The 26,356-nt window shown below is 37.7% G+C and overlaps 1 protein-coding gene and 1 long non-coding RNA gene across 12 annotated transcripts in view; one reads left to right on the top strand and one right to left on the bottom strand.

Moving 5' to 3' along the window:
* COL19A1 (collagen type XIX alpha 1 chain) overlaps nt 1-5,401 on the bottom strand; it is a 179,456-nt gene extending 174,055 nt beyond the window's left edge. For 5 of the 11 annotated variants that reach the window (XM_064412323.1, XM_064412330.1, XM_064412329.1 and 2 more), the window contains exons 1-2: nt 5,239-5,401; nt 3,142-3,268 (exon numbers count right to left, since the gene is read on the bottom strand). In XM_064412323.1, the coding sequence (XP_064268393.1) occupies nt 3,142-3,232 (91 nt within the window). In that variant the 5' untranslated portion in view covers nt 3,233-3,268; nt 5,239-5,401. Of the gene's footprint in view, nt 1-3,141; nt 3,269-4,107; nt 4,603-4,660; nt 4,732-4,784; nt 4,886-5,238 lie in introns of those variants that run through there. The other 6 variants (XM_064412328.1, XM_064412333.1, XM_064412325.1 and 3 more) reach the window with 6 other exon arrangements.
* Nucleotides 4,690-11,380, top strand: LOC135296243 (uncharacterized). Its single transcript, XR_010358312.1, has 3 exons — nt 4,690-4,836; nt 7,654-7,894; nt 7,999-11,380. It is a non-coding gene; the product is annotated as an uncharacterized LOC135296243 (long non-coding RNA).
* Nucleotides 11,381-26,356: the final 14,976 nt, after the last annotated feature.

Here is a 26,356-nt window from a genome sequence, read left to right as displayed (position 1 = left end):
AAACATTCAAGGCCAGGTCTGATTGGAATATCAGGAATATGAAGACATTGTATATGAGAGATACTGTAGGGTCTTTATATTGATTTGGAGAAGTATCTAGCTGTACTAAATATTAAGACCAAAAAGCTGAACTGATTTGCATACTTGAAATCACTCACTGTATTTGGGCTAAAGTGCCTATCTGAAATCATGATCCATAGCCAATACTTTTCACAACACATTCCATGTCAAAAGACAAGGAAAATTCACCATGCCTAATAGTCCCAGCACTTTGTTTATACTACATTTTTCATGGATTAGCAAATGGCTTTAAAAAACTCTAATTGTAAAAGAAGGCTGAAAAAGAAGCAATGATCTGGGAATGAGACAGAATGGTAATATTCTTAATATGAAGCTGTCAGGAATGATCAAATTAAAACTTCATGTGTCACTATGGAAAGAGCTAACGTCCACACTCAAACCCTAAATATTCCCAATAATAATAAGTTGACAACATGAAGAAAGTATGCTTGCAGTCAGATAAAAATATGCCTGTGGAAAACTCCTGAACTCCCTCCCCTCAGATTTGTTATACCCCATCATGAGAAGCAAGTGCTTTCTTCTAATGAACGCCAAGCATATTAAAACATGAGAACTGAAAATCCTCTATGTGAATCTAATGCTTACTGGCACCTTCAGAGCCTAAGGAGGACTGCTCCAAGAAGATCCAGCACACTCTCTCAGCCTCTGACTCTTCTTTCAATTCTGGTATTTATTTATTGCAATACTGGTCCAATGAGTAAGTCACAAAGTATATTCAGCCTGGCTGCTCAGAAAGTTCTTCCCTACATATGCACACAAGTCAATCCTCCCCCTAACACACTTCTTTTTCTCACCACGCTCAAATTAATTCTAATCTACATTTTTCCATGTATTTGAAGCCATTCCTTTAGATTCACGTAGATCAGGTGAGAAATTTCAAGATGTAAATATAACAATCTCAGATCCTACCTAAATGTGTTTTGCTGGAAAAGCTTCCATGTTAGCCCAGAGAAATAAATGCTATGCATATGTTGTTGAAGGAAGAAAACAAAAAAGATCATCTAGGCAGATATTGAAGGACAGACACTGATTTAAACAGAACTTGTACGTGGGAGGGAACAAAGGCCCAAGAAAGAACAATTAAATACAAGATAGGAAAAAAAAACCCCAAACCTTTAGATATTACTCTCTCCATGAAGAAAGCAGATTTCAAATTTATAACAAATTCGTCTGCATACAAATTGTAAAACTGGGACAAGACAACTTTGCCACGCAGAGGACTCGGTCCAGCTGAACAGAGCAGAGTAACAAAAGGTTGGCAGAACGATCTGAACCACTTTTACCGCTGCTCTGCTCCTGGGTCCATTCTTCCCAACTCCTGCTTTCTGGTCTATAACTTGCATTTCTTTTCTCAACAATAACCATCCCTACAAACTCTAGTAGAGTCTCTTTCCTCTTATCAACTGGAGTTTATCTCTGGGCTTAACTCACACACCTGCTGTTGGCAGAGCTGCTCAAGCTGGCAGCTATCGGCTTGTTATTCCTCACCATCTGCCTGTACCTCCACAAACTGAAGAAGCCTCTTTCACGTGCACACCCTCAGTTATCACAGGAGAGGTTCAACCTCTCCTTTTCTTCCTAGCTGTTCAATTGGACCCATATTTGATCTATTTGTGGCAATCAGGCTTCACCATTGGCTGCTTAGCTACAAACTTCTAACAGAATGTAATGCACAGTTCAGATACACTGTTTATTCTCAGTTCAGTGTATCTGCCACATCTTCTGTGGCTGGCCCAACTTTTACAAAGGCATCATTTCATTAGGAGGAAAAAAAAAGAGAGAACACACTGGAATTTTAACATTTTTCAATCTATACTGCTAGGGAACCTTCTATACTCACACCATTTTAGCACAGAAAAAACTTCCCTTCTGCAACCCACTACCTAGCAATGACAGAATAAAACCTATTTTTCTTCTTTCAGACAGAATGATTTCACAGCTATGATGTAGGCTTGCTCTCTCAGAGGGGTTAAGAATAATTCATCAGCAGAGCACTTAGCCTCACTGCCCTAAAAATATAAGGGGAAAAGACTTTGACTTAAATTCAGGCTCTTCACAATGCATTATTATTCTCTCAGAGCCCACACATTACACTTATTATTTATTCATTATTACTGCTTATATTTTACAGGGGTAGTAAAAGGATTATTTTCCTAGTCATGGACTTTTAAATTTCTTGCTCCTGAGTTACAAATTAGTTATTGAGATTCAAAGCTGTTGTGTGTGTGTGTAATTTCCATTATCTTTCATAAGATTTCTGGAAAGGAACAACATTACTAAGACTTAATTTTATTTTTGAGAAAAAAACCAACTCAATTTAAATAGCAATAAATATGTTCTCCTTGCTAATAACTGTAGGAAAATTATAATAAGTGGAAGTACTTGGTGAGGCTGAACATTTCTAGAAAACTGATGTTCCATATTTGACAAGCACATGTGATCTGTCTTTAAGACAGAATTTACCACATTCTGGAGAGTTAATGTAGAGTTTAAGTGAGAACACTAGATAACATGGAAAGTAAGAGAAAAAGGAAAACAGAGAAATATGAGAAAATTTGCAGAAGACAGGTAACAGCTTTTGAGTTAAACAATGTATTTTTATTTCTTTTCCCCATCTTCTTAGGAAAAAGGGGTTTTTTCACTCTGTGTGAAACATATGACCCAGTTTAGGGATTAAGTATAGGTGCAGTTAACAAGAGCATTAGATTGTTTAGGTCAATGTGATAACTAATTTGCTCTAATAAAGCCACATAATTTTGTTCACAGAAGTTTTGCAAACTCTGATTTATAATCTTGTTTTGTATGTTAGGAAAAGAAAAGTACAAAACTCCTAGGAACTACAATTACCTCCAAACATGAATCTTCCAAGCACAGGAAGCAGAAAGGCTGCTCTGGAACTGCTTCAAAATTAGTTCATTTCAAAAAACAGAAAAACAAAATTTGTATAATTTTATCTGTTCATATTGTTTATTTTCTATGTGCTCTCGTTATTTGCTAAAAAAATTTTCGGTACTGAGATTTACGCCTTTGGTCTGTGATGGGCAAGAAAAATGGAAGTACCTGTCTGGTCACTGACAGCCACAGAAGTAGAAACAGGAAGGAGGAAGATTGCCATACAAAGCCAAGCTATGCAGGATCCAATGTACTTCATCTCCCCCCGGACACATGTGAACAAACAGCTACAAATCTGAAACAAAAAATAAACATATTCAGAACAACCTCATCTTATTCTTCTCACCTTGTCAGAATACTACAAACAAAAACTTCTTAACTGTGAAGAGGAAGTTTCTAGTCATATAGAAGTATATAATCTATCTGTTTAAGGAGCTACAAAAAAGATTTATGCCACTTTGGAAATAAATGATAAATATACTCCTTTTTAGTTCTTTATTAATAAATGCAGAAGTAACACCTTAGAAACACTAACTTGGAGATATTAATTGTAAATGCACTGAATGTTCATTTCATTAGTAATTACTGATTTTGTTTCATATTTCTCCACAAATTATTTTTCAATATTCAGTATAGTAGCTAAACTGTTTGGTGTCACAATACTTACACTGACTCTTGAAGTAGTCCTCAAATGGAACAAGAGCAACACGCAATTGAGTTCAACCACAAAAGAAACCAAAATGCAGTATTTCTCCACCTTGCAAAGTGGCTAGAGTAGCCTATATTGAATTTCTAGTTTAAATCTCACAAAAGTACAGGCTTCAACAACACACACTGGTACTGACATTAGAGGACAAAAGCTTCTTTCTAAGCCAACTGACATGTATAAATACACATCAATTTAATGAAGCACAGAAAATATCTAATATTTTTCTAATCACATATTCTGTAAGAAAAGGAAAACACATATCTAAGATGCAATTTTTATAATTATTTTCACAAGGCACCTTATTTATTATCAAAGCTATTCTGTCATGTAGTGACAGCAACTACATAATGATTAAGTTTTCTAGCCTTCCCACCAGCAGCAAAGCGAGTAGATGTTCAAATAAATTATCATTCAATTTCCTGCACCTGCTTTACAAGCAGGCATAGGGAATTCAGCAGAGCTGCCGCTCCGGAGGGCTGGTTTTCTGGAGGGCTCTGATCACCAACACCGCCACCCCCTCGCTGCCGCCGCACCTCCGGGCTCGGGTCCTCTGCGGCCGGCTGCTCCAGGAGGCTCCGCTCCCTCGCACCCCCGGCGCACCGGAGCCTACGGGGCTCCCCCGCAGCCAGCGAGCCCTCGGCAGCACGGGCTCTAACCCGGCAGCGCCGGCAGCCTCGTTTCCCGCGGATCGAGCCGCGTTTCCCGAGGGAGGGTTCCACACTCGGGGCGGGAAGGCAGGCGGGCAGCCCCCCCGCCCCGCTGCCGGAGCCGCTCTCCGGCCCCCGCCCCGGGCTCCCTCCGCCGCGCCCGCCCCGTCTCCCCGGCCCCTGCCAGCGGCGCCGGGAGCCCGGGGAGCAGCGAGGGGCAGGCGCCCGCCGCCTCCTCCGCAGCCCCGGGGCGGAGCGGGGCCGGGAGCCCGCCCGGGCCGGCGGCGCTGCGAGCGGGGCAGCGCCGGAGCCGCGGGCGCTGCGGCCGCACCTGCGCCGGGCCAGCAGGTGAGGGCGGCGATCGGCCCCGTCGGGCCGGGCCGCGGCCGCGGCATCCCCGGCTGTGCCCGAGAGCGGCGCGGTGCCCCCTCCCCGCAGGGCACTGCCTCGCTCACCAGCGCTCCCTCCAGCTGCGCGCAGGCCACCCGGCACGCGGGTAGTTACAAGGTAGGTTTTTAAATGTAAATATATGCACAATTAGCGCAGTGGCAATTCGCAAGAGTTTCATCAGTTTTGTAAATTACTGCTCATTTAGCAGGGCTGTTTTTATTTGCATATCTTAGCATACACCTATCGTCGCACACTGGCATATACAATGTATTTAAACAATCATGAGCAGAATACTATAGCACAGGCTGATTGCACTACGTTAAAAACTTACGGTATACATCATGTTTATATAAGACATAGTTAATATTAGCAACGATAAACTTAAATGACAATTTCGGAAATCAAAACCAAAAACCCTTGAACAAAAACACCTCAAAACAAGCCAGGAATAGTGTAGCGTGTGTGAGTGTGCACATGTAAGATATTTAGATAAATGACTACAGCTAGTGAGTGGCTTACCTTTAATTTTTCTATTGGTGCGTCCTCCAGAAGCACTGAAAATGCCTGTACAGAGCTGCTGTAGTGCCGAGGAGTTGCTAGAGTGAGTCTCCAAAGAGTGGTAGAGGGGGATGCAGCTCTGTCCTTATTAGTCTCACAGCGTGACCCTCCCACTCAGTGAGCGCAGAATACTCTGCAAGAAAGAACAAACAGCCACCCAGACACAGATTTTACATAATTATATGTGTGCATCCCAAGTCAGGTAACAATGTAAGAAATGTTTGGGGTTTTTTCTCCTTCCCCCTACCTCTCTAAAAGCACGCTCTCAACAGTTTCATACATTAGACAGCCATGGTATGAATGCATGAATGAAAGAGTATCTGGTTTCTAGCTGTGAAGAACCAATTATGTACATTATTACACTGGCAGAAACTAGCTTTTATCTTTTAAGTGTAAGCATATTTTAATTTTATATACTTCACCATAAATTTAAAAATCAGCCATGCAAGCAACCAAGAGAGTACACCTATTTATGGCACTGATGCTGTAATGCACAGTGAATTACAGAAATTTGTTTTGCCTTTTAAAATCTATCATTTACAAACCTGAATGGTTTTGCACTTGTAATATCATCTGTCTGTGATGAAATGGTGAGACTGAGCACTGCCACTGGCTCCTAGCTGAATTTGCCAAACTGCACTTTTGTCAGGTTCTCCAAGTGTGCTTGTGGCAGTTTTCCGTATTGCACTTTAAAGATGTGAACCAGATAGGACAGAGAGAACTAAAACAACTAGAAACAGATATACAGAAGACAGAGAGAAGGGCTTATGTATATTATTTATATATTTATTTATATCCAAGACATATTTTACCTTTTTGTAGTTGAATTATTCTGATGGGAGAAAAAAAGGAGAGTGGTCATATGAAAATTTATCAGCTTAACATAAATTTAGCCAATTTGTCTTCAGATCAGAAAATATATAGGGTAAACTTTCTTCTACCCCCAGCCCCCATACCCAAAATCCTCCCACCCACTCAGCAGATTTTGTTTCCTCAGTGTTTCCTCATTTCAATCAAGATAACTAGCCAGTATAACCAACAAATCACATGGAAAGACATGATTATCTTCCTGGTTTGAATTTCAAAACAGTTGTTGTTCTTCCCAACTTAGAATCACGAGAGAAAGATGAAATTGCAGCTTATGTACACATCTGCTGGGGTGTTTTATTCCACAGCTTTGCCACAGGCTTGTGGTGTAACTTTAGGCAAGTCACACTTCTTGCTTGCTCAATCTGAAAATTACAGAAAGTAAAGCTGTCTTTCCTCTCAGGGTGAGGTGCAAGAGCCCAATCCCACAGCTGACAGATCATTGGAGCATTCTTACTCTCCTTCAGACTGTTCATTTGATAAAGGCCTCAATGTTGAGCCATAATTCTGTGTTTCAGGGTTGTGAGATCCTCAGTTGAAAGACCCTTTGTAAAAGCTCTGCCCATAATAAAAGGAATAATCTTTTTTTTTCTTTTTTTTTTTAATTGGAGAAGAGCTGCATTTCTCATTGCTCTTTCAAGCTACAAAATTCTATTTTTTTACTTTATTTTACACATCCTAAATACCTGGATTCATCCACTTTACTTGAATACAAACAGTCTCATTAATTTCAATCAAATATAAGCTCTGAATTAGCTAAGCATTTTAATTGCATAAGAGTTTGCACATACAATCAGTTTATCCTTTAAAGAAATATTTCTGCCTCTTAAAATTTCAGTAATGCTTTAAGGTCCAGACCCAAATACGGACTTCATTTCCTGTGAAGCAAGGATGTTGCTTCCCTTGCAAAATACTGACACTACAAATAGAAAACTAAATACCTTATTTGGACCATGTCAACATTAAAAGCCACTTCACATCTGCATGAAAGCAGTAAGCAGAAGAATTAGAAACTGCTACAACCTTCCCTAACACATACACTTCCTGTACTCTGGGCCAGATCTTCAACTAAACAGGATTATTCCAGTTCACATAAATCAAAGGAATTACAGGGATTTATACTAGTTGAGGAGCACCACATTAGGGACTGCCATCATATGTATTTATGGACAACACTGTTCACATTATTAAAAACAGTTTGAATGACTAGTGACATGAAAATTGGGAAAAAGAAAAACTTTCCTGTTTAAAAACGTCTGTCACGACCTCCAAAAAATGGTTTCTCTCTGCCTCTCATAATATAGGAAGCAAAGCCATAACTGGTGACACATCTGTTGTTCCCAGTAAGAGCTTAGAAATCCCAAACACTTCCTCACCTGCTGTTACTGATGCACTCCAGAGAAAACATTTATACATTGTCTTATCTGCTTTAAATCCGGGAAGTACTGGAAAAACGGATAAACTGAAGCAGCAGCAGCCAATGGATGATATCCCATCTTGTCTTTGCAGCAACACATTTTTCCAGCTATCTCAGAGTTTAGCTAAAGCACACAGAAGACAGAATTAGACCTGGATCCAGGAAAGAGTCAAGGAAAATACACCAAGAAGCAGAAAGTAGAGAAATTTAAGTTTGAAGCCATACTTAGCACAGACATGCAGAGAACGTTCCATCTCCTGTGCCAAGGCAAAACCGCTCCACTGAACAGCTTTCACTACAACTGCAGTTGCAGGCAATATGCAGAGGGAAAAGGTGAGAGAATCGGGGGGCTAAAGCAGTAAATTTTTTTTGTAGAAAACTTTTCTTTATTTCTAACACTCACTTTCACCCTTTGTTTCTTTTTTTGTCATGATTAGATACCCAAACCAGCCAAGTTGCATAATTCGCTCTCTGCAGTGTTAACAGATTTGTCTCCATCTCGTTAGGACCCACGTTTTAAACTGTTGCTTACAACAACATGTATGCAGGAATGAAGCTGTAAACTTGGTCAAAAGCCTTTAAAAGCAGCAGTATCCTACTTGAAAAAAGTTTTGTAAAAGGAGATTAATTTGAAATGCCCCTTACCACGCAATTTCTTGCTGAATGTAGTGCTCAGTGTTTCTCTTCTGTTGAGTAAGCCCTTATGTGGCATTGTTCCTTGCCAGATGATCCTTTCTGCCCTCTGCAAGATTTCCCGGTCACGACAACTGCATTCCACTGAAGCAATTAAAATATAAATGCTATTAAACACATGAGACTGAACTATGGTGAACTTAGACGAAACAGGTGGAATCCCAGCCCTGGGGAAGTTAATGGAAATTTTAACATTGATGTAAATTGAGCAAAAATGTCACTCAAATGAGGGCACTTTGGCAGAAACTACATAAAAAGGGAATTATTTATATGCATGTGCACACATACTAAGGACTCCTAAGCAGCAAAGCCAACAGAAAAGCTGGATGTCACTTCGTTTCTGCTATTGGAGACAAAAAGGAAAAAACCCAACTGCTACTTCTTCTACTGCATATGTAAGCAGCTCTCAGATTTTTCAGTAGATGGGCCGAGAAATAACTCCAAAAAATACAGACAGAATACATTATAGTTTTGTGGTATTTGTTGTCTTAGCTCAGGCATTTTCTCTACTCTTTGACACTTTACAGTGTGTCCTAAAATAACAAATTGGTTGTTAATATAATGGTACAGCAACCAAAAAAAAAAGAAAAAAGAAAAAAGAAAGAAAGGTACATCCTTTATCTTGAATTCCTGATACTACTGATAAACCCAATCTCAAAAAAGAATAATCATTCACAATGTTTTGTGTTATCTGGTCCTAATATGTTTCATATTTTTAATAGTGGCATTTCAATTCAAAACATACACCTTTCAAAGTAAATAAATCAATGTCATGCTATGTTGTTTATATTTACCAGTTGCAAACATGCCAAAAGCTGTATCACGTGCTTTGGACAGTATTCATAATTATTCCAGAAAAATACATTTCTCAGTATATACTGAGAAAGGTAGTATCTACTACTCTTTAAAGTGTTCAAAGATTCAAAAGCAAAGTTATTCAAACCTGAATTAGTTCTGGATTTATAAAAGTCAGTAAAACATCAGTCCAGGCTTAGAGAAACAATGCTAAGATTAATAGCATGAAAATGTTCCTTATCTTGTGAAAGGCACACTTTCCTTTTCCTTCGTGTGGAGATATATATATATATATATGTATATATATGTATACATACACACACACACATATAGCCATACCCTCCCTAAACAGCTTGCAACAAGTTCTATTGTTTCACGAACCAAAGACACACAATAAAACAAAAAAAATAATGTTCACCACAGTTCTTCTTCCTCTTCTTGCCTTCATATGGAATCTGCCCCAGAAAAGACATGTATTTTGGTGGCTTTTGTATTGCACAAGAAAAAAGTAATGGTCAAACAGCTGATTAAGGAAGAGAAGAGCTTAAAGGCAATTTTCTAAAGCAAGTCAAAGCACATCTTCTGCCTTATTTTAGATTGAAGTATCCATTCATCTTTAAAAGTCATTATACATAATGAAAAGGTCATAGCCAAGTTTTAGTCAGCTTTGCTTGTAAGTATGGGTGTTTGCCCAATATTTCTATATGAATATGGTAAAATCCTACACACTGTCTGAAAGCATCTATAAATCAGCAAAATGTGTTAATTTAAAATTTATATAATGCAAATATTAGGAAAAGGGATGTGAAGAGCAAAAAAAAAGGTATCAGCAAAGTTTAAGATTCTGCAAATAGACTAGGATGTATAAGACCTGCAGGCTTAATGGGCAGCATTATTTCAGCTCAGAGAATACTCTGTGCCTGTTTCCTTTTAACTTCAGCAAGATGAAGTAGAGATTTTAAATTGCAACAAATTTGTCTAAGAGTTCTCAAGTCTCAGTATTAGCTGGTGTCTCCTACTGTTGTGTCCATTCTAGCTGGCTAATTTGCCCAAATAGTATTTAAAAATGGAATACTACTATAATAAATAATCTATTTTTTAGGTCCAGTTATAAAGAGTTTCAAATTTTCAGAAAGTAAGTTCTTTAAATTTGCATATGCCACATTAACTGATACATAGTGACCATCAGTTTTATCAACATAGTAGCTACAATTATATTCACCCATCCAGGATTCTGAGTTCATGCAGAGCTATTTACTATTATGCTGTTTCAGTGCTGTCATGCAACATAAAAATGAAATATTAAAATGACAAGTATTTTATTTACATTTATTGCTGAATAAATAGGCACAATAATCTAAAAAGTCATAATAAGTGCATATTTAATCCCTATCTCTGCATTCATGTACTTTATTTGCCTCTCATCTAGGAGTAATATTCTCAGGGTTTAACCATTATACTTTTAAGAAAGTAGTTTTGTAGATTTATGTAAGCTTGATGTGTAAGCCTAGAGCTATCTAGTTATGGTTTCTGATGTAAAAGAGCCATTAATTCAATAGTGTCTAAAAGACTGCAGCTAGAAGACTGAAGTACATGTAAAAAGAGAAAAAAAGATCTGGCTGTCACGTGCCCTCTAAACCAGCCTACTGACCTATACACATTGCAAGTCAACATCCTGTATCACCCTGTGTATTTATGTATTTTTGGTAGCTGAGGATTTCAGCACTAATAGAAGATGACAGTCCAAAGGGAGAACCTATCAGAGCATGTTTGCATGACTATTTGTGTGTTTATGCACTGCGATTCAAATACATTTTCCTGTTTATTAGGAATGCAAATTCCAGTGCTACCTCCTAGAAAGGCCTCTATTTAAATAAATGGAAGGTTCTTAAAACAAATGTAGCCATGTATTGTATCAAGAGTACCATTTGCCTCAATCTCTAAATTGTTTCTTTTTGGCATGTCAAAACTGGTTTGTACACAATGGAGAAAATTAATTTTGGGGCAAGGCCAAGTGATTTAGCATGAACATGCCATTTTAATGAAGCCTGGAGTTGCTAAAAACTGCTTTGGTTTCTTCCCTTTCCTGGTAAGTGGAATCCAGATAAATCTTGTTAGTAAACTATGTACTTAATCTTGCCAATTAGCCACTGACTAATTGTGTTAGAACCAATTATTAATGTTGGAACCAGCTATGTTCAAACAGCTTAGACTGGCATCCTGCAACTGTTTAGTGAGGTTGTATTTTTATATGACAAACATTTTCACATCCTGACTTAGGGTAAGCACATGATAGGAAGGAGAAGAAGGAGGGGAAGGAAGGAGAAGAAGGAAGGAAATAAGGAGAGGAGGGAAGGAGAGGGAGGGAGGGAGGGAGGGAGGGAGGGAGGGAGGGAGGGAGGGAGGGAGGGAGGGAGGAGAGGAGGAAGGGAGGGTCGGTCACCAGTCCTGGCTCCAGTGTTGATCCAGCTGATGTGCCAAGAGTTCGTGGAGATACTTTTTTTTGTCCTTTTAGCCCTAGAGTTAAGTTTCTTTCTTTCTAAGTAAGTCCATTAGCATGTGCAAATCATTCTTCTAGAACCTTTTTGGAAATGGGTTGGAGGGCTTCAGGGATCTTGGGTGGTTTTGATCCTCCTTTACAGTCCATGCCAGCTTCTTTGCCTCATTTCAGTGCTAGTGCTGTACCCACTGTATGTATCTCTAGGAGCCAAAACAAGGACATTTTTCCCAGAAAAGTTCTGCCTCACTTCCATATGTGCCCCCTCCCCAGCCCCCCCTACATTTTCTCCAGCCACATCTTGTTCTTTCTCACAGTGTATTATTTCCAACAATTCTTGGTTGGTGGTTGGCTCCACTCCTATCAGTGCATGAGACATATACATCAGCTGTTTATCTTCTGGTCTTCTACAAAGGGAAGACACTTTTCACAAAGAAACAACTTTTTTTTTGTAATAAAATTGTGTTTGTCCAATATTTTTTTTAGCATGAAAAATCATAGCTTGACATGCTTTCAAACTTATACGTCAAGAAGTAATTCTGGTTCATGTGTTAAAACTAAAAGGTCAGGTTTGTTAAAAAATAAGAACTCACAAACTGTTCTAGGACTGAGTTATTCAAATATTCATCAGTGAAATTGAGCTTGTCTCTCCTATTTCAATGTGGTTCCATTTCCCAGGACTTAGAATAGAGGTTACTTCTTTAAGGAACTGTTAATATGTTACAGATACTTCACTGGTCTTTAGGGAACTTCAAAGCTTAGTTCAACAGATGATTTGACGCCTGGAGAATAAAATGAGAAAAAAAAATAGGTTAAAACAGAACACACTAAGCCGGTTGGCAGGAGGGTGAAAAAAAACCAAATCAAACAAAAACTAAGAAACAATAACCACAGAAGGCCTTTAAGAAGACATAACCAAACACAAGGCATACATTTGTTCTTACACAGGGTTTATCATTCCCACAGAATTACTTCTTGCAATCAGAACCTGGGTTTGACTGCCAAATTAGACTAGCCTGACAAATCTGGCAAGCCTCCTTTAGAGTCCTTCCTAGTACTGAGCTTTACTACTTAAATCGGTGGGAGTCTGAGTGTATCCCATGTCTGCCTGAGGTACATCACAGCAAACCTCTGGAGAAGTGTTACCAGTGCACAAAGAAAGAAGCTGTCTATGTCCAAGCACACTTCTAAATTACAGCAAGACAAAGGATTACACACACGTTCACTTGATTTTTTGTGTTCCTGTGGTGCAAAGACCACAGAGTTAATAAATCAAAAGTAGTTAATCACAAGTTTAAATCCAGCTTTAAGCATTACGAGTTCAGGCCAAGGGAATTGTAGAAGTGAGCAATGCTTCTGTCTACATGCGTAAGCAAACAGCAAGTGAGCTGAAACCTGAATGCAAGTCATGTGAGGCACCTGAGATGTCATAACTAAAGGTGGAATTTCTCTTGGAAAATACAAATTTGCGGTTAACTGTTCTTTATAAGTGTCTTGCTTGATTTTAGAGTGACAGTGTTCTTAAATTCAACATGACACCTTAGTTTCTGAACTGAATCTGGGTGTGATTACAGTTTTTATAGAATATAAAGGACTTTATAGGACTTTCGAGCAGTTTAAATAAATTTTATGACCAGCACAGCTTTTAGATATCTTTAGATAAGGTCTTATGTACTTAGAAATATTTATACTCTTTTTATAGCTGAAACTTAACTACAAAAATGAGCTACAGGACTGCAACACATTTTTATAATTATGTAAATTGTTCACAAAGTAAATTGGACTGATACTAATAAACTGAGTCAAATTCTATGTACAGAGGACTTAAATGAATATTCCACAAGCATTGCCTGCAGAAGATGTGATTAAATAAGAATTTTCAGTTACATCTACATAAAGGCCTTCCATTTACTTTCAGAGCAGGTCACCTCAAGAGTTTAATTAACACAAACTTACCTTGGCCTATAGCAAAGGTGTGCATATCCTTTTTAAATATAATCTAACTTTATTATCTAGGAGATTATAAAAATTTAAGTAGTCTTTTCAGTGGAGGTCTTCCACTCCTGTGATTTTATCAAAGATAAACATTAAAATTTGTAAAAGAGCATTCTCCACTTGCATTTTAGATCCAGGCAGTACTGAGAGGTAGTCATAACTGCTCAGATCCCTATCTTACTATAATTTCTCATGTCAGAAGTTAATTCAGAAGTCTTAAATACTTCTATGTCATTGCCATCACTTTGACTTAAAAAACTGTCCCATCAAACTCCCCAGTTGTCTGCCTTACCTGCATGATGACAGCTGTCTCCAGACTGGAGAGATGAGGCAAGGAAAACCTTACAAGGAAAAGGGGCAAGAGGCAGGATGCATTTAGCACATGGGAGGCTATAGCTGCTCACCTATATAAACCAACATATCTAAAATATAAAACATCAAATAATTTGTGATTTCCTATTCTGAATTACGTACCAGTATGAGAGTCAGGAGCAGAGGCCATAAGAGAAAAAGAAAGAAACAGAAGTGAAAATTGAGATACTAGAGTATCTTTTGGTATAGGGTAGCCAAATGGGTTGGGATAGATTCCTTTTCATTTCTTTGTTAATGAAACACATGCTAATCTTGATGCAATCAGATTCATTCAACCTCTTTCAGCACAGAATACTATGCAAGGCAGTTCTTTTTAAAGATGTTTTCAATTTTAGAGTCCTGTAAGTTTTTCTGTTTATCAGTAAATGGAGACAAGAGTGAAGCATCATTGTATGGTTCATTCCAGATGTGTAAGTGGGCCTGGACAAAAAACCCCTGATAAATAAGACTCAATTAAGGATTGGATTTCACTTTTCTGATGTAGCCAAGGGGTATGCTTTTGATGCCTTAAGAAATATTTAATCCATAATGATGCCATAATTATGGGGAGCCATAGTTTCCCCATCTTCCCCCATATTTCAGCTTTTCTCTGAAGTTAAAATATGTATTAAAATGTCTTCATAACTTTGACAGTTGAGAAGTGCATTTGACAATGACTTATAGAAAACCTATCAGCATTAAGAACAAGAACACCACAAGTCAGGAAAAATGAAAATAGAAGAAATACCCTTCATTAGAATAGCACAATGAGAAACCCCCTGAAAATAGCTTCATCAACTTAATTTCTGCTTAAATAACACTGAAAAAATATTAGCAAGGTTCATTTAAAAACAGAAACACTTTTAAACATATTAAAAAATCCTTATCTAGAAATAAATTTTTGTCATTCCTTTTCTTACTGTTTTTCCTGAAATAAGCTTTCTCCCACAGGAATGATCCCAGTTCCATTAATGACCTTGCCTTCTGCTGTGAGATTTGCTTATTTAGCTCATGGTTGTTCTCTCCTGTGCTACTTGCAGGATGCCACTGCTGTATAGCTCCACTCCAGGATCTCACAGGAAAGAATGAGAAAAAGAGAACTAGAAAGTCAGTGCAAGTAAAACATCTCTGTTTTTCTGCTGACCATGGGAAGTTTGGTAGATTTTTTTACTTAGAGTGAAATTTTGCATTTACAAAGTCAGTGTATGCTTTGGCATAAACTTAATTTGGGCCAGAATGTCACACCTGCTTTCTGTGACCTCCCCTTAGCAGCTATTGCTGTGAGTTAGGAGTGTTGGAGACCGCAGTGAAGCCAGGATTTCACTCTGAACAGAAAGTATGACCAATGCTTCCTGTCATCCTCAGAGAAAGCACAAGTAAGAAATAAATATACCAGAAAGAGGCTGCTTGCTTGGATTATGATATGTCTTTATCTGTTAGATAGTCTTATAGTATCAGAAGTCTTTTTTCTATGTAAAAATTTAGGCCTTTCTCAACACTTTCTGAATAACAAAGATGGATTGACGAGCTTTTGTTTTATTTAATCTGTTTTTTTGCTACAAAGCACTGTGGTTTTGTGGTAGGTGGGTTTTTTGTTTGGTTGGTTTGAGTCTTTTTTTGGAACCATTCCTGCTCATTGACATCAATTAGCAAGCAGAATGCTTGGAGAGTGGAAGCTAACACAATGGCAGAGTTACACAATCAATACCATATAAAGCAGTAATGCAGCTACATTACTGCTACTTAGCATTTCTTTCTGTTAAATCCCAACTTTTTTAAAGCCATCCCAGTGTGAGTGAAGCTATTGTTACCTCCCTTAAAAAGTTTCAACTTTCCAAAATGCTGTATGCTGCTCAGTAAGGTTACCCCTGCAGTATTTGCTCCCACAAACAAAACCTTATATTTGAGTTCACTGTATCACCTTTTTCCTGGGCAATCTTAATCACCCTACAAAAATGGATGCACCATTATTTCCTACTCAATCATTTTCACGTCAACAGCAAGTTGTTCACAATGTTTTCTAGCCGAGAAAAGCAAAGCCTTGCACTCAATTTAATGATGTTTATCTCACAGTAATGTGATAGTTTTGCAGCAAGCCAGCTGAGCAATCTCCAGATTTTAAGGGAATGTTCTAAGTACATGTGAGAACATTATTTCTGACAACTGGAAAACTGGAATGGGAAAAGTAGGATTGAAACAAATTTTGAAGTTGCTTAGCAATGCCTCATCTAACTTGTAACTGCTTATTTTTCAGAAATATTTGGTTAGTCACTACTATCAAGTAGAATAGTGTGCTACTATCATTCAGAGCTGCTTTCTCTCATACAAAAATGTGCACTGAGACCTTTCTTGCAGGCCTGGTTTGCTTATCAAACCAGTCCAATTTCAGTGGCAGACATGAATAATCTCAGTAATCTCTTTTTTGAGTAGAAAATAGCTAGTAACAACAAAAATGAATGCTTTAGATTAATTTAGAAAGCTATCCTTTGGATGTCAGGTGTGTTTAAGAAAGTGATTATGTTTTCAACACATTGGTGTAGTGTATCATTTGTTTGAATGATGCCAATAATCAACACAAGTAAAACCCAAAAGGAATAAAACCTGATTACATCTGCAATGGCTAGGACTTCAAAGGTGATCAACATGAAACCACACATGAGCAAAAATGATGGTAAATATATTAACAGTCATAATACAAATACTTACACATTGGAAAATCAACGTGTAGAATGCTAGAAAATATCACACTCTGAGTTTAAAAGAGCACAAAAATACAAATGAACTAATTTATGAAAGACCAACAAGTAAAAGTCACATCGTTGTAGAAAACAGGACAAAACATATATACCTGCTAATGACATTTATATTGTAATATCATAGGTAAAATTATACAACGGAGACACAATGGAGACTGTGCACAAACATGGCAAAGTTGAACTGATACCTACTGTAACAACCAAACCAAAAATTAACTGATTACACCAGGTAAGGCAGGGAGAAGTTTAAGCAATATCTACAGAATGACTTTACCAGTGTAAGAGTACTGGTGTGAAGTGCTACAAAAGTAGTAATCAGCAGCAGGTAGTGAAGCAAGTCAGGACTTGAAAGCCTCCAAGGAGGGAGGCTGCATCTCTGCAGACATCCTGCTCCTCTCTGTGACTGTCCTCATGGTGAAGAGATTTCTCTTCATATCCAGTTGGAACTCTCTTGTTTCCACTTGTGCCCAGCTGGCATCTTCCCGTCGTGTACTTTCGAAGCACTCAGATTCATTTTTCTCAATGACCTTGTCCTGTGTGTAGGCTGCTATTAGGTGTCCTGAGGCCTTTTCTGTGCTAATCAGAGATCAGTCCTATGCCAAAAAATACCCTCCCGGAATAGCAAGTACGCTGTCACAGAAAGCAAAGTGTGTCTTTTTTGAAGACTGTACTTGCTCTACATCTTTTATGCAGCCAACATGGAAAAACCAGGAAAATGTTAGCAACAAAATGATGGTAAAAAAATTTGGCTACCAACACATCTGGGTACGTATTTTCAACTCTACTTCATACCAGATTCCCACCAGGGTTTGTCTTCTTGGAGTGACTAAAAACATGCTTTGTGGGACATTTTGATGTCCTTGGTTTCTACAGAAAATACAGCCTCTGCGCGTGGTTCTTTTGGTTAAAACTTTGGAGATGTTGTAGCAAACAGTTACCTTAAATAGAGCAAAATTTCTGGTAAACTTGTTTAATTTGGTGACTATAAGAAAGCAAATAATAACCCAGAGAAAAACAGAAGTGGAAAGGTTTTTAACATCAAAGCAAATATACACACAAAATAAATACAAGCACATAATCATTTAAGTGAATATTTGCCATGCATCATTTTACAAAAAAAAAAAAAAGTACATTTCTAGTATTTTGCACTGAAAAATACTATCTGTATCACTTCATTTTTGTGCCAAAAACCAGGGACAGAATCTGGCAAATTAACTGAGCACTTCTGTGACAAAACAAAATAGTTGCTGAAATAAGGGAAAGAGAACAGTCACTGAGATCTGTCAATATGTAGAAGAGATACAGGATTGTCATGTAACAAATTCCTGTCATGTAACAAATAAGAGACCAACAGAGACTGGAAGATGAAGGTGAAAAGATTATCAGGATGATATTTATTATGACTTTCTGTTATTGAATTACCAAGTTCATGAGAGTTCAGAATGGAAATGCTGTGGTTGCAAATATTGGAAAGAATGTTTTAGATAAGTTAGTCCTACATTAATAGAAAATAATTCTTTCTTGAATATATAGTGAAGAAATAGCAGAATTCAGGTAAACTCTAGCTGTGCATCTCCACAGAAGGGGAAATTTTTATGATGGCACTGTATCATAGGCTTGAATGCTTTGGAAAGCAATGGTGCCATCAATAATGACAGAGCTTAACAAAAAAAAAAAAAAAAAAAAAAACCAAAAAAAAAAAAAAAAAAAACCCAAGATTTGGAACAATCCATCAATCCATTTTAGTTTTGGAAAATTGGATTTAAAACTGATATATACTTATCTTTAAAAAGATAAATAATTCATATATTACACACCAACTCCCGAAGCTCTTGCTGTGCTAAGACTTCTGCGGAAATGGGAAATTTGTGCAAGTAAAGCTTGCGGGGTTCGGCAGCCGGGGGCTCTGGCACAGCTCCGGCGCGGGAGCGGCTCCGCAGAGCTGCACCGCGGGCTCCCTCTGCTGGGCGAGAGCGGAAGATGCCCCGGCTCCCAAGCCAGGCTTCTGCCCCCTGAACGGCATCCTTGCACTGAAATCGCAGTGGTTCGTGACTATAAATGGATTGAAAAACTTTTATTTGAATCAACAATTTAAAAATTGTAGTTTCGATCTCACTATTCCTCTGTTAATATCATCTGTTTCCCTTATATCCTTCAATGATTACTCGACTGCAACCCAAAGAGGAAAGGAGTTTGCCTGCAGGAAATAATGGAACAGGAAGAGTACCTTAAATTAGATCCTTGCCAAAAACATAGAAGAAAAAATATTGCTGTAAAATGCATCCATCTCTGCTGCTTCCTTTATGAGGTACAGGGAACATTAAGTCTTAGTAGTAGCTTGAAGCCCTAGCATTCCTTTGGGTCTTGTAGAATAAACATTTATAAGCCAGAACTTTCAATATTAAATCAAGACTCTGAGATTGCTCCTCACTATGTACATACACATGCCTGTCTCTGCAGAGCTGGTTTAGAATGATAGAATGCTTTGGGTGTGAAGGGACATTAAAGGTCATCTCGCTCCATCATCCTGCCACGGACACCTTGCACTAGACCAGCTTGCTCAAAGCTTCACCCAACCTGGTCTTGAACACTGCCAGCATTGTGACATCCACAACCTCTCTAGGAAACCTGTTCCAGTGCCAGAATCAGTTATTTTGACTCCATCTGCTTAAAGTTTTTGTCTCAGGTTACAGGCATGTACAGAGCATGTTTGTTTGCATCCATATTCACTGAAAACTAATAGATAAATGATCCACATCATTACAGAGCATGCATTTTAGATAGGACAGAAATGGCAAAAACTGGAATGATTTGCTCTTCTGTGAAGTCAAAACTACTGAGGTAACTAATGCTATGCCACTACTGATTAAAGAGGTATTAATGATAAATCTTCACAGTCAGCAGCTGTAATCTCATGCCACTCTTCCTCTCTAGGATATTGCTTTGTACTACTGCCCTACTATCCAATTCCTGGTGCAAGTGCTGAGAATAATGATTTCCTTTGCATTCTCCAAAATATCTTCTATCTAAATACAGTTGATGTCAGTGGCATTAATCACTGACGTGTTCAGGTTGGAAATGACTCTCGGCTCTGTTTTGAGCGTGAGGTTGCTTGAGGTTCACACTCAAAACAGGGTCACAATGAATCCAGACAAGCTTGCTCAAGGTTTTATCAGTCAAATTTTATAAACCTTCAAGAACAGATGTTGCAAATCCTATCTGGGCTATTTGCTCCAGTGGTTAATTATCCTTACTTTTTTCTTTCCACATATTCAGTAAGATCCTCCTGTTTTAATGTATGTCCACTGTCACTTCTCCTACTGTGCCCATCTGACTCCATTGTCTGGCCAGCCACTCTGCTACCCTGCTGTTTGGGTCCCACAGCCATCTCTTCTGTGGGTTGAACAAGCCCAGCTTCCTCCCCTCTCCACACAAAACAAGTACTGCACAGTCCAACACCCTGGTGACCCTCCTCTGAACCCACTCCAGTTTATCAGTCTGTTTCTTGAACTGAGAAAATTAGATTCATCAACTGCCTCTTTACACATGGAAGCATTAAGCCTACTTTTCCCCTGGTTTTGAAATAACAGGCAACTTCTTGTGCTTCTGGGTATGGGCTTGAGGCCTATTTTGAGAGAGGAGGCTCACCTTTTGTACTATTCATTATACAAATAACCTCTTCTGTGCTGCTAGACAGCCCTTGATGCCCAGGATTCTTTATGCAGTCCATATGTTGGGTTTAAATAATGTAGATGGCTTTGAATCAGTCTTCTGAGCCAGAAGAAATTCACCTTTATCATGAAGATTACCATCTAACTCCATCAAATTGATAAACCCCAGCCTTTGCTGATGTCCTAGAACAGGCATACTGAGCTGAACTATCTGAGAGATAAGTGAAATGATTGAAAGACTGTATGGCTTCTTGTATTGACCTTTTAGTGCCAACAGCAAACCCTTTGGAAAACAGGGAAAGCTTAAAAATCTCCCCTTGCAAATCCTGTCTGTTCTGGCACTCCCCTGCTTAGGAGCCTTCTGAGCTGGAGGCTGCGTCTCTGTACTAGTGCTTAATACTGCTTGACAGACCTCTCATCCATGAATTTCTCTATTAAATTTTAACATATGCATACTTGGCATTCAAATCGTCCTATGTTAAGAGTACCTTATTGTTTAAATTTTATGAAGCACTCTCTTTTTAAGTCTGCCTCTTGTTGATTTATTTTGTGCCCATTTTCTTTTGATATGAGTATGGCTTATTGTTCTCTATTCTCTGTTCCTTGTGCCAGCCAGAACCTTTAAAATTATATTACTTCTCCTTGAGCAGCATCTTTTCCAAGATGGTGATTCCAAATTACTTACTTTTTGCTTTGCACAAGAAGGTACTCCTCACTTTGTCATCCCCTGAACTATCAAAAATTCTGTGTAACTTTTTGACACTGACATCAAAGCAGCTCACTGTCCATGGAGTATAATGACAATTACACTATGCCTTTCCCAGTAGTATCAATACTTAGCTAAACTTAGTGGCAGCTTTTCCATTAAATTCAGGGGCTTAGAATTTAATTTATTGTTTTGCTTACTTTCCATCTTGTTTCTTCAGTGCATCCTGGGAAGACCTCCAAATATTTTCCTTCCAAGTTTATGCCTTGGTTGCAGTTTTCCCATGTACAAAAGACTAGCAGTTTGTTTAATCTCTTCAGACAAACATGCAAAACCAGTACTTTAGATGTTCTAATATGATGAAGGAGTCAGTTCATTGTTTGATTAGTGCCATGATAAAAATACTGTGGTATTCTCTTTTTTCCTCTGAAAACTGCAGGCTGAAAGTTTCATGGGAAAACAATATTCACACACTTCTGTAGTGGAAGTTCACATTACTTTTGTTCTTAATACTGCATGCAGAACTATAATTTACATTCAGAAGAGCTTTTAATTATTGAGTTCAGAAAAAAAAAATGAGAGCTTTGAAGGCTTCAATTGTTTTTACAGCCCTTCTTAAAGAAAATAACCTACACTCTCTATGTCTTGGAGAAATTAATCACCTCTTCTGCTTTCAGAATCCTATTTTAAAATTCTGCTTTTGTTCAAGTAAACAAACGAAGGAACCAAGAATAAAAAAAAAGAACCTCCATAAACATTACTGTGCAGTTGTTAGCAATTCATTGAAAGAAAATCACTCTAAATTCTTCCATAGATTAATTCTAAATTTCAGACTCAACTTCTTATTTTTATTTGCATGTTGTGACCTTTAGAAGAATGACCTCCGTTCCAAAATAAATAAAAACTTAAAGAAAAAAACCCTTTTACCCTTCTTCAATACTACCAAAACAAGAAAATACACATCGTAGTGCACAGATTAGCTATTCCTCTCCACCTTGTAACAGTTCTGTGCTTTCATGAAGAGTTTACTAGTCCCAAACTATGCCATTTTTTTCTTTACATGTTAGAAAGTCACATGTTTTAGGGACTGGGCTTTGCCATTTTAAGTACTTCAACTAATATTGATTATACAAAGTCACATAAATTATTTATATAAATTATCTCATTGACTTTACTATAAAACTGTTGAGAAAGACATGCTACATAGACACAAAGAGTGAACTGATGGCACAGAAAGCCTATCTTTAGGCTCCAAAGATGGTGACTCAGCCTTCAGCTTGGGCTACCCAAAATACAATGTGCTAGTGCTGATGTGTATGCTGGGGAGACTACCACTGTACGTTTACCCACTTTATGCATTTTTTCCCTCAATTCCACTAAATATTGAGAAAACCTTATTCCCAAACCAATGGAACAATCTATTTTCCTCATCATGACATCATTACTTCTTTTGAAAACTGTTTTGTTCCTTATTCTTACCCAAATCAGAATTGAGCTGATTTAAACCAAGTTAAAGTCAAACTGAAATGTTCATGAAATGTTGAGTCACTGATACATCAGTATAAACTACTGATATTGAAAAAGGTTTAAAAAGAAAATGAGGTTTCTCTTCGTGAATGATAGACTGCACTAAATCCAAGCACTCTGAAAACAGGCATGACTGAGGATCTTAAAACAATGTAACATTTTGGGATAAGGAAATACAAGCAGCAAAGATATGAAGGTGGCATCACGTTGTTCTTTCTATATTAAACTAGTGATAAATGACATTCAAGTTTGTGGGTACAGCAGAAAAATCAAACTCATAGAGTGAAAATTAACTATTACTGGTGTTTATGAAGAAACCTAAAGCTGTGCTAGTGGGTAAGTAAGACTAAGCAAGCACTGAAGTACAGTGATGGAAGAGAGATGCATGACATGCCAGTCTCAGAAATCTAGCTTGATCTGCAGTAGTGGTAAATGAACTACAGCATCACATCAAACAAAAGACATTTCAAGAAGTTACAGCCAATTTTATTCACAGAAGTTGAAGCACTTGAAAGAAAAGTTGTTACTATTCCCAATGGTTAATTGTGTGTACTTGGAGAGTACTAGGTCCAATGTGTTCTGTGCCATACGGTTTACAGGTTTTGCTGGATTCAGCCAAATAACATAAAAAATAATTACACCTAAAAGTATAAGACCATGACATGTTTTGTGAAATATCGCTAAACCCAGTTTCACTATCTTCTCTTTTAATGTGAGAAAAAAAAAATAAAACAAGTAGAGTTAATAAGGGAATTTTAAATTATGGCATTGCCATTAGCCCACACACTTCCAGCCCCCTTGAAACTTGGGGGATTATCAAGTGGTGACACGAGCAGCTCAGTCAAGTGAGAAGGAGCACCTGCTCCCTGTTGGTATGTACACTATCCAGTTCAAGCATGAGTCTAATCCCTTGTCCTGGTCAAAATGAAGATGGTGTCTTGTTTCATATACTTTAATTTCTATAATACCAATCATCTTCTTTCTCTGTCTTTTTACCACATCAATACTTGAGTCAAATAAATTCCACAAGTTATTAAGTAGCACCTAAGACATCTTCTGTAGTTTGGATTTCATACATACAAAAAGAATTACTATAACAGTTCTTTTTAGACAAAGACTTTATTTTGTAAACAATATAATTAAAGTTTCTTTTAAAATTCTGTACTTTCATTATAACACAAAATTATTGTAATTCTTTTTTTGGCATTGTGCAACCATCTTGTGTGGGAAAGGAGAATGGTATTTAGGGAAGTCCACTGATATAATTCTTTAGTTTTTTACACTATGGCTACCACGACCACAATGCCTATAAGGTTTTGTTGAGGAATACAGTAACAGCATTCTCTTCAGACTTACTCATTCTATTTTCATTCACACATTATCTCAATGACTCACTAAAATCCTCCCTGTTTTTTTATGTACAGTAAAAATTTTTAAAAATACATTTAATTATTAGCTTGCAGTTATTAACCCCTGCTACAAACACACCCAGAAAACCTTTACAGAAATAATTTTTTGTACTCTTCTCACTCTTAACTCCGCACATGATGCCCCACACAAGTACTTCTATCCACTACCACTCTTTAGTGCATTCACTGATCCTGCTGCACATGACGGCATCCTGATGAAAAGCTTTTATTAGCAAGAGCAAAGAAGCGTGAAAGAGCACAAGACAAATTTCTGTGTGTAGGCAGAAAAAGAGGCACATCCACTACTGAGGTGTAGGAGAGAACAGCACAACAGGAACTACTACTGAGGTCTTTCTATACGCCATGCTATCTTAACCTGGCTGTTGGAAACACTGCACTGGTGCAGCACTGCAGCCAACACTAGCACTGCTGATCGTGAGGATCAATAACTTCAGTATTAATGATGCTACTTCACTGCTGGCTCATACCACAACCATCTACCTTCCCTAAAGCACTAAGTTTCTGCAGAAAAAAAAGTACCCTTGTTCTTCTCACCTCCTATTTCTATAGAGGGAAAATATTTCTTCTGTGCTGGTAACCAGTTGACTCATCTCTTATTTCTTGACCCACGGTCTCACATTTATTATTCTTACTGACCCATTGCCTTATGTAATTTTGTTCTGTCCTTGCTCATTTTCACCCCATGACATAACACTGCGATTGAATAAAATGCAGGTAGACTTGGGACACTATATCCAGCCATCCTAGAGGCTGGCTACAGTGACTGAGAAACACAAACACAGTCCTGAAATGCCATGAAACATCTAATCAATTTATCCTCAAGTGTGGTGCTGTCAATAGACAACATGAGTACTCAGAAATCTGATCTCCAATTTATGCATGAGCACCCTCTTACAAAAAGAGCTGTGTGAATACAGGCATGAAAAATGTTAGTCTTAGGTTCCTCAGGAACAGTAACAATAGGTGAAATTTCCACCTCCTCACTAGAGTCAACACATAAATTGAATACCATTTTTAAGACTTATGATTATATGACTTTTGTTGGCACAATGTGTAGACAAAGGTCATTATTTGAATACCATTTTTAAAAAATACTGGTTTTGCCATTAAAGTGGTTTTTTTTGGTATATTGGACATCTTCATTTCCCACCCAATGGTATAAAAAATAAAGTAAATTGATTCTCTAAATTTTTTTCGTAGATAACTCATCAGATATAGATTTGCTAAGATTTGTTTTATTAAAACAAGGGATAAAATAATTTGAATTTATAAACCCTGGAATAAGAAAAACACATTCAGAATACTAGTGGTGACATGGTATTGAAAAAAACAAACACATTCAGATACCAAAATGGTAACATAAGAAAAACTTCCATTTTTCCTGCACTGTACTTAAAAGCATTACTTCCATTCCAACAAAAACTTGAATTCTTCCTTTAAACTATGAATTACACTAACCATTTTATATCAGGGACATAACATTTTTACTGAAACCTTGAAAAGATTGCCCACTACCCTATTAAAACTAGGTTATCAACCATATTTACCAAAAAAATAATAGATCTGATAGAATTATGGGAATTTCTTTAATATTACCATTTAATGCAAAAATATAGGAAGATTTTAGCAAAAGACTCAAAGACTGGATTTTTCTGTTAGTGGAAACTCTATAATTTTGTGTGGTTGATTTTTTTTTAATCTTTGTTAAACTATATGAACTCAGCCATTTAGAATGAAAGATTTTTTGATCATGCTGAAGTACAGTTACGGCTTATTTACTATAGCAAGTTAAATATTCATGTAACCATTTGATTCTAAACAAAAAGAACTGTGGTAGCATAGAGCTATAGCATTTTTTTTTTTATTTTAACAGCAGCCTTAATTCTTAAGCAGTTACAGGTCCCTAATGTTTGGTATATCAATATTTTATTGGTAAAGGTGTACTGTACAAAACATAAAAAACTTTATATACTCCAAGGGCAACCTCCCTTCCCTCTTGGGAATAGTTTATTTTTAATGTAGTTCTTCGAGGGCTTTAATTCTTCATGGGTTCTTAGGCAATTTTGAATTACAACATACATATTTAATAGTAATGACATCCAGGGAAATATTTTCTGTGGTGGAGATAATACGCACACATTAATAGTGAAATATACAAAGAAAAAACCCTAAATCTCCAACAACTAAAAGGACATGCACAATATGCTTACTGACCTGTAACTAATTACAGTTTTATAGTATCTGCTGCTTTTCTTATCAGACTACAAGGTCACCTGGATTGTCATGAACTACCCACTTAGCTCATGAGCGGCACAGCCACTGCACAGCCACCTGCTTACTGCCCCTGCCCTCACCAAAACAAGACACAGCACAA

This window comes from Passer domesticus, chromosome 3, assembly GCF_036417665.1.
Source record: "Passer domesticus isolate bPasDom1 chromosome 3, bPasDom1.hap1, whole genome shotgun sequence".
Lineage (NCBI taxonomy): Eukaryota > Metazoa > Chordata > Aves > Passeriformes > Passeridae > Passer > Passer domesticus.
Note: the sequence above shows the minus strand (reverse complement) of the source record. Positions and strands in the feature narration are given on the sequence as shown.